This window comes from Alligator sinensis, unplaced genomic scaffold, assembly GCF_000455745.1.
Source record: "Alligator sinensis unplaced genomic scaffold, ASM45574v1 scaffold970_1, whole genome shotgun sequence".
Taxonomy (NCBI): Eukaryota; Metazoa; Chordata; order Crocodylia; family Alligatoridae; genus Alligator; species Alligator sinensis.
Window position 1 is genome coordinate 1,334,107 of NW_005842094.1, and position 9,407 is coordinate 1,343,513.

The 9,407-nt window shown below is 42.1% G+C and overlaps 1 protein-coding gene across 2 annotated transcripts in view; it reads left to right on the forward strand.

Annotated features, from left to right (window-relative positions):
* The first annotated feature begins 6 nt into the window (after positions 1 to 6).
* STX16 (syntaxin 16) overlaps positions 7 to 9,407 on the forward strand; it is a 22,182-nt gene continuing 12,781 nt past the window's right edge. Inside the window, exons 1-4 of one of the 2 annotated variants that reach the window (XM_006024082.3) lie at positions 7 to 62; positions 3,971 to 3,982; positions 7,790 to 7,897; positions 9,194 to 9,334. In XM_006024082.3, the coding sequence (XP_006024144.1) occupies positions 7,805 to 7,897; positions 9,194 to 9,334 (234 nt within the window). In that variant the 5' untranslated portion in view covers positions 7 to 62; positions 3,971 to 3,982; positions 7,790 to 7,804. The remainder of the gene's footprint in view (positions 63 to 3,970; positions 3,983 to 7,789; positions 7,898 to 9,193; positions 9,335 to 9,407) is intronic. The other variant, XM_006024084.3, reaches the window with a different exon arrangement.

Consider the following 9,407-nt stretch of genomic DNA (forward strand, 5'->3'; position numbering starts at 1 on the left):
CCGAGCAAGTGAGTAGTCCCCGCTCCTCCAGCCCTCTGCATTCACGTAGCTTGGCCGCTGCGGTGAGTCTCTCCCTTCATCCTACTCCCTTCCTCCCCGCCCGGCCCCGGGGTCTCCTCTCTGCTCCCCCGCTGCAGCACCTGGTTGTTCGCTCCCTCCGTGTCACCCGCTTTCCCGCGGCCCGGGCCCAGAGCGGTGTGTGGGGGGTTGCGTTGTGTTATCTCGGCATCGGGGCCTTTCCCCCCAGCGCACCGCCGGGTGCGAGCGTGTCCTGGTGCCGTCACGCAAAAGGGGGCTAAGAGGCGGGTTCGACAACAGGTGCGGAGTCCGGCCTCCTCCGCGTGCGACGGCGGCTGGGGCCCGTGCCGTCTCCTGTTCTGGTTAGGAGACCGGTCCGTGCGTCTCATTAGGGAAAGGAAGGGGAAACCGAGAGCGACAGGCAGTCCTCGACTTGCAGCGTTCGGCACTTACAGCGTTTATCGATTGACACCCCGTTTCGACTTTCTGACGTCAGTTTTGACTTTACAACGCTTGATCCGACGCCGTGCCATGCCAGTGAACACGTTCACTGCATCGCCCGTGTCCCTGGAGAGCGTCCGTCCAAGCTTCCTTGGACGCTTTCTTTAAGAAAACAGATGAGACTCCAGAAAAACCTGTAGCCAGGACTCCTGAGGAGACTCCAGGCAAGAGCCCTTCAAAAGGTCCAGCAAAGTCACCTCAAAGAAGTCCTTCCAAATCCATATGATTGCTATTTACGATATAAATACATTAATGTAGCTATATTACTCATCTATAATTGATTGAGTACAAAATTTTGGGTTATTTTTGGCGAAAATAGGGTATCAGGCCTTGGTTCAGGAATCAATCCCCCATTTATAACATTGTTTCCTATGGGAAAATCAGTTCCGAGTTACATTTCCACTAAAGACGCAGTTTTCAGGAACCAGTCGAGTCGTAAGTCCGAGGACTGCCTGTAATAGGAAACTTCCCTGTTGTGTTTGCAACCAACACCTCCAGGCTGGAGTGCCACGGCTGTATTAGCGTCGAAGGACTTGCCGAGTATGTCATTTATTAGTGGAGAGAACACACCCCCAACTGAACTTGCAAGCCGATGTACACCGGCTGGACAGACCCCTGTTAGTTTCCACGTTAATGTTTTCTGAAGCTAGGACTCTGTTCAGTAGAAAAACACGGGTTTTGCATAGCGTTTTATCCAAAGCCATATAGTAAAAACAGTTGCTGTTCTGTGCATAGTAGGAAGACGTGGCATCATTAAAATAGGTGGTGATGAAATTCCAGGATGGAAAAATGATAACCTTAGGCGAGGAAAACTGAATGGCTTGTGTACAGCTATGACAGATCACTTAGCCCCTGATCCTGCTTGCAGATGTGATCGTGAGAACATCTGGGTCTGCAGGCAGGGGGTCGGCTTGAGCAAAATCATGAGGATCAGGCCAGTGTATATGTACGTGGTCTTGAAAATTGAAGATAACTCAGACTAGACCTGTGCCTCTGGATGGCTTATATTTTTACCCTTGAATTTGGTGCTCCCCCAGTAAATGGGAAAATAGATACTTGCATAGAGCATTTTGTTGTCATGCGTAACCACTTGTCCTTTCAGCAAAGAGAATTACAATCTTAACGAACTTCAGCCTCTAGATTGCTACCAGGTGATAAAGTGCTCTAACAGGAATGATATAGTCTCTTTTGGGGGTCAGGTAAAAAGAGAACAAGTAGTGGTTGTGCGGAAAAAATATAAGCTGTCTCTCTTCTTTCCTGCACTTTGCCAAGTGTCATTATATGATGCTATTTTCAGAATTTGGAGATTGAATAATTATATATTTGACAAGCATTTATTGATAGAAAACTTCTTCAAAGAAAAAATCTTTCAGTTCTAGTGGAGTGTCACATTACATGAACTTCAAAAGGCTGCTGGTTTATTGGCACTTTATTTCATGGGGCTCTTTCTAAATTTTGGCCTGGTCAGACTCTGATGGAAAACTTTAGATTCCAAGGCTGCTTTGAAATTGCCGATAAAATAATCATCGCGCAAGATGCATAAAGAGGATTTTATAAAGGCACATTAACAGAGGCAGTTTGATCTTGGTAACGCAGCATCCCGCTTGACGAGCAAGCCACGCAGATTTTTCTGGTTGGAAAAGAAACAAAACCACATCAGTACAAAATTATCATTCTGCTTTTAGGTTTGACTCATTTATTTAGAATAGCCTTAGTAAGCATATGTGGGTCTTCTTTTCTTTCTCAGTGACTTGGCCTTTGTGATTTTTTTTGTAAGAAAAAGTGGTGTTTCATGCAGTACATGAGCTGCCATTGACTACTGCGTTCATTGCTAAATTTAGTGGCCTATCCTTACACTGGCTACTTATGGAATTTAATTTATAAAACAGGAATGATTTCACTGGGCAATATGTTTTCAGTGCATCTTAGTCTGGAACTGTTTGCTGCTTATTAAAATTTGTAATGATCAATTTTTACATCATTGGGATATTTTTAGACCCCTAAAAGGTTTAATACTTGCCTTGAAATGTAGAAAGGTTATTCATAATAAAAGAAGGAATAGGAATCCATCGACCAAGTACATTCAGTTTCTGTTGGATAGATGATAGATTAACAGCCCTTTGCTTTCCATACATTTCACCACCGTTTATGGAATAGAGTCTATTTTCTCAGGTTCAAATGCAGCCAAGATCATCAGTTACTGAAAGTCTTTATTGACTCCTCCTTGCCATATGTGAAATGAGTTAATAATGGACAGGTGTTTATTCCATAATTGCTTCTTGTTTAATCACATACTTGTCTCATCAGAAGGACAAGACTGCCTAGCTTGGGCCATCCCTAGCATGTTTCCAAGGTGCTATCACAGTGACATCCATATAGCTTGGAGCAGGGTTGTGGCATGCTAGCAGGGCAGTGTAGCAAAGCCTCCTTGTCCTTCCTGGGTGTGAAACTCCATGTTAAGAAAGAACTGTTTTTGTTTTTAATTCAGCTTTAGCACAGGTTAGCCTTCTGGTGCTGACCGTAATAAAATCAATGCACCTAACATTTGAAGAACCAGAAGCAAATAGCGAAAGCTCCCTAAACGATTTAGTTTTATTTCTAAAAGTGAATCTGTGAATAGAATAAAGAATTAAATGTAGTTTGACACCTTCCCTTTTTAAAGCATTTTGTCCTAAACTGCAATATAATGTTTACCTCGTTAACTTTTCAATGAATCTTCTGTGCATCCAAAAATAGCACTTTGATTACTGGTAAAGTTGCATTGTAGTTGTTAGCCTACACTTTTTAAACATACGGGGCAGCAATGTTGGAAAGCTGGAGTATAGCTGAAGTTTCTGCACAAATAGGCTCTTAACACTCTGCTTTCTCATCTCATTTTTCCTATTTTATCTTGTGCTGGCTGGATGCTTATCAGTAAAGTGTGCGTCTTTCCACACTTTGCCTAGTAACCATATCAAGCTAAAATGTGCATAAATCTTAATCTTTCAGTTTCTTTATTGAATCAAGTGTTTCAAAATGTATGATGGATTTTTCAATAATATGGCCATATGGTGATTGCTGTGTTAAACTCTTGTACCTCATGTGTGCACACTTCGCACTACTTTTTTCCATCTGATATTTTGATCACTGAAATTATATTTTTGATGTGTGCTTAATTAAAAAAAACAAACTGTTGTGTTCTTTCTGTTTAGCGATCAACTGGAAAAAATAAAGAAAATATGTATTTGTGCAGCAGGTTAAATGCTAATGTAGATAAATCAAGATTAGTGTATTTAATTGTCCATGTTTTAAGAGTGTATCTGGTTTGTTCATGGTAAACTGACAAGTTTAAAAAAAAAAGTTCCAATGTTTTCTCGACTGACTATACCCTATCTCTGTCCTGTGTGTGTCTCCTTACCCTCTGCTGCCCTTAAATGGATGGGGCTGATGGGATCAACAAATCTCACATCAGGAGCTGGATGAGGTATTGTTTTTCATGTTTTGTTCTATCATGGTGCATTTTATAGACCATGAGTTAGTTAAATCTCACACGTGGAGGTCAAGCGATAAGTGTTTTATTATGAGATGTTGCCTGATTTCTCCCCCCCCTCACCTAAGGATCAGGCAGCTTTCCCATCGGCGCAAAAGAGATTTCATGAGACATTTCAATGATAATCATGTAGTGTTGCTGTCAGCCAGATTTACTGTGCACACTCTGGAGATATTTAATTGTTTCACTGTATGCAATTACTAATGCTCTTGCTTTTGCAGTGCCTAATCTTACAAACCATCAGACTCGGTCCAAAAACATAAATTTCAATAGGACTAAGATTGCCTAATAGAATTTGAAGCAATAGGCTAGTCTTTGAGGCCTAAGTATCATATTTGCCCCAATATAAGATGACCCTGAATATAAGGCAACCCCCCCAATAATTAGGTTTTCTAAATGAAAATGTTATTAATGTATTACGATTTTCCAGGTATAGAATATGAGTATTAGAGGATAATTTCCCCTTGCTCCTTTCCCCTACTGCTACAGCAGGAAAATCAGTAGATGACCCCAGCCCCCCCCCCACCCCCAGAAGCCTTCTTGCCACCTACACCCCTCACCCCCATCTCCCCACATCCTCTGCCCCTTCCTCTCCAAAATCTACCTTTTTCATCCTCCTTCTGTCCCCACCCCCAACTTACTGCCAGATGCTGCTCAGGCTGCTCCATCCTGGAGCATGGCACATGGAAGCTCAGCCCTTGCCTGCCCATGCAGTGCTGCTGATTGACTGGGGAGGGGACGGAGCTTGCAGGTGCCCTGTGCCCAGGAGAGACCCAAGCCGGAACTGAGCTGTGCCTGACAGTAAGGAGAAGGGAAGGGGGCAGAAGCTGCAGAGGGGAAGTAGAGGCAGGGGTAGGAGGCTGCTATGGGTCTGACTCTGGTCCTGACCCGGGCTCACACCAGTCCGAACCACAGCAGCCGCCTGCTCCCCACTCCACTTCGCATGTAATTTTAGGACAAGGGGCTTTTACCCCATGTTGACTGGGGGGAATGGGGGACCTCGTCTTATATTTGAGTAAGTACAGTATTTACATGGGGAAACTTATAACCAAAACCAGTTCCTTTGTACCCCTGTTGTCTGCAGAACTATAAAGCATGGCTATTGTGTCTAAGTAGTTGACAAGATGTTAACCCAGAATGAATTACCTAACCAGAATGATTTTAAGAAATCTGGCCTGCCTTCAGGAGCACTGTTTTTAAGGAGACACTTTTTGATAAACAACTTTAAGGATGATTATCAGACAGCTTCCTGATATTTTTAAGATGATGATGATGATGCCGACTCCCTATTGTTCTAATGTGTTCTTTGACCTCATTTAACCTTAATTTAACCCCAAAAAATTACAGTCTGTCATTTGTAAAATTTCCTGGGTAGAAGTTACAGAAGTTGAGTGTTTCTGTTTGTAGCAGTAGCAGAGAGTTGCACTGAGTACATCACTGGACGAAAGAGGAGAGAAGGCTGATTGCCTGAATTAAATTAGAAAGCCTAATGCAGCAGCCAGAATCCCTGGCAGCCAGATCCCTGGCTCTGATTTTTGGGAGGGCATTTAGCCTCTCCATGTCTCTGTTCCCCATCAGCAATACATGTATACCTATTTTTCAGAGATTTTATAAAGCTTTATTTAAGCGTGAAAAGCACTTTGAGGTGCTTGAAAGACAAGTGCCGTAGGAGCGCTAAGTCACATTATTTACTGCACTGCGCTACTCGCATTATCTCAGAAGTTTATGTTGCTGCTATTGAGGTTTAATGAACCTTACGCTTTGTGATTACATAATATGTTCCTTTTCTTTCTTAATTAGAGCTATTTTCAGTATTCTTAGTTTTAGATGTGATTTAAGCGGAGCTGTTAACTTAATTCAGAAGAACAGATTCAAATAAGTTGCCTCGCTCTCTTTCCTGCCTCTGTAAATCGGTGTCCGACTTCCCTGTTGAAGGTAGCTTTTTAAAAGGGAGGATGCCTACAGAAGGATGCCAAGAAGCTGTGATAGGGCTGAGAAATAAATGTGCATGTTCGCTTGGCTCACCCCCAGCCTTGAGGACACAGTTCAGAGTGAGGATGAATGAGCATGTTTCACCATTAATGATGTCCAAAATCAGAACAGAGCTTTTAGTCTTTGCCAGACTAAGCAAAGACGTGCTCTCTTTTGCTTCTCTCTTGCTTTTTTAGATATCTCTTGAAGGTGAAGCAAAGTTTATTTGACCTACACGTGATAGCATGATGTAAAAACCACAGCTCCCACACACTTACTCTAAGCATTTGTGACTTTGCAGCGTTTGTTCTCTGTAAGGGTGGTGGGAGGAAAAAACAAAAGCCTTTCTGGTTTTCAAGTCTGTTTTTTCTCATGGCACTTTCTTCAAAATCTGAACTCTGTTTTCAGATGTCATTCTTGAAAAACACCTCGTTCTAACACCGCTACAATGCTGAGATAAATAGCTGTACGTCCATCACCTAATGACATTAAACTCTCTCTCAAACCTATGAAACATCTCCTTACGTTAGTCACATTACCTAACTCCTGTGAATTGTGATATACAGAGGATCTTTGGGGAGGTTTTTGTGTTCTTGCAGCTATGCAAAGCATAATGCAGTTCTAGCCTGTTGTTTTTAAATGCTGTCTTCCCCAGGAACATTAATGTCACTGCTGGTACATTAGAGGTGGTTTGGGGGTTGTTTTTTTCATAAATTAATTTCCCTCAGCTTGTTTTTGATGTGTGGTTATTTCCTCGCTCCTATATATTTGTGGCGATATTCAGGATCAAAGCCCAGTTGTGCTACACATCCATGGGTATACATAGAATTTTAAGTCCCCGAGTCGCTCAGCAGCGAATGCCAGGCTAGCTCCAAATGAAGTAGTGCAGGCACCAGAAGCAGTCTAGGTGCATTCGCAAAGTGCTTCGTGCTAATAAATCTGGATGAAGGTATGTTAGTGAAGGTGCTGCTTCCAGTAGCTGAGCTATGTGAGGTCTCTTCACAGCACTGTTGTGCCATCCAAGGTGATTTAGCATTATAGACGAGTTGGGCACCAAGCACTTGCAACATGCAGTAAACACAGAGGCAGGGAGAAGGACAGAGGTAATATGCATTTGCATGAGCTGATTAGGGCATGCATGTGGGCATATTATTATAAGGCATATCATCACTTTTTAAATATGCCCCGTAAGCATAATTCCTCAGGTTCCAATAATATTCTGTTCCAATTCTGGGTTCCCTGCTTGCTATTTTTTGAGGGGGGTTGGATTGTCTTCCTTCCCTCTGCCCTTAGGTTTTGGGTTTTTGTTTTGTTTTTTCAAATATAAACCATCTGCCATAGCCTCAGGGGGTTCCTTTCCTCCAATCTCTAGTTCAGCTACAGAGCCAATGCCCTCTGACAACTGGCTTCCAAGGACTGGAAGGTGCCAATAAAGAGTCTTCAGTGAGGACAGAACCCCTCCCTGAAGAAGGGGGTAAGAGGGCAGAATTAGCTCTGCCTGCTAGAATCTGTTCTTGCAGTTCTTCCCTGGTAGGACAGGAGGAAACATTCCTAATTAGTGGGTGGAGGAACAAGCCATCACAAAGGAGCAAATTACAGCCATGCAGAAATACAGTCTACCACCTGTGCAAGACATAAGTACTTTAATAGACCTGGGTTTTATAGAGGGGAGTAAATAACAGTAGTTACAGACACTAGGACTCCCTGTGCATAGTTTAAATAGACTTAATTTCCTGTCTCTTAAATTTACTGCTTTTCCTCTCTCTCTAGCTTGCTGATGATCGCATGGCACTAGTGTCCGGGATCAGTTTAGATCCTGAAGCAGCAATTGGTGTAACAAAGCGCTTACCGCCCAAGTGGGTTGATGGAGTGGAAGAAGTAAGTTACATACACTGATCTGACCGGTGACCCTGTCGTACCCAGTGCTTGGGTATTGTTCTCCATAAAAGAAACTTGCTTATGATGTAGCTTTGACAAATGTAATGTTAATGGTTTTTTGTAATAGTAATTTTTTTTTAAATTAATTGAAGCAAGTTCTGTTCTGTAAATTTGAGTGCTGTTTGATCAGCTGCCATCAATATTTAGGAAAGACTTCAAACAAGTTAAGTTTAGTATCTGGAATGCCAGATTGAAAATGGATTCAAAAGGCTCTATTCAGAGGCAAAAATTGTAGTAGGCGTGATCCCTGCAGTTAGCCCAGAATTAAACTCCAGAGTTATCTGGAACATATCAGGAGGCTGCCTGGAGGCACGTACCAGAAAGCCCTGTCCTTCTAGTCCTTAAATAAAAAAAAAACATTAAAAAAAAGTTTCTAGAATAAGCAGTTTTCCTTCAAAAGCCGAGTCTTATGGTTAAAGCAGTAACAAATGCAGAGGTTTTACAGCACCCGCTTGAAGGAAGGCAACAGAGCAGGCCACAAAGTAGTGAAGACATAAAGCTTGCTGCTCAGAAGCTGTCTGTACCTCCTAGAAGAGCAGGATGTCCTGACTGCCACCAAACAGCTGCCCAAAGGAAAAGCTAGGAGGATGTTGATTGGGCATATCATGTAGCATTTAGAACATGATCCTGTTCCCAGATTCCAAAAAGCTGCACCCACAAAATTTGCAGTCACACCACTTTGTATGCAGAACCCACCAGGTGTGTTGAGATAGACAGACTATATCCCTAGGACAAACAGCTTGCTTGTAGCTTTATTATTAGAGGCCAGTTTAGGACTCTGCCCCTTGATTTTTACTGTTATGCTTGCTTAGTTTTATAACACCAGGAGATAGAGGTGAAGATAGGACCTGGATTTTTCACCTTCCCTGTGAAATCTGATTTTGAGGGATTGGGTTAGACCCAGGACTTGTGAATGTTGTTGTAATATGATTTTAAAAACAATATCGTATTTGGGTGTTGCTGCTTTGAAAGCATTACAATCTAATCTACTTGATTTTAAATTGAGAATGTAAAAATGTCAAAAGAGCAGCAGTGCCACAAAAGGCACATCAGTTTTCAATCACTAGGAGGTCAGCTTTGTTTGTATGTGTTGGTTTAAATTGATTGTTGGCTGTTCTGGTATAGTGCACATACTTTTGTGAATGTTTTCACATAAGTTATTTGTCTGGTATTTGTCAAAGCTTTTCCTCAGGCATTACTCACTTTCCTTTCTCTGTTGTTTGGGCTGTTTTTTAGATTCAGTATGATATCACCAGGATAAAACAGAAAATGAAAGAATTAGCCAGTCTTCACAACAAACATTTGAACAGACCTACTTTGGATGATAGCAGTGAAGAAGAACACGCAATAGAAATAACTACCCAGGAGATCACACAGGTGCAGATGAAAGTGTTTTTAGAGAAGATGCTAATTGTTTTCAATTCTGAAGTTGTAGTTATACTTTGCTCTT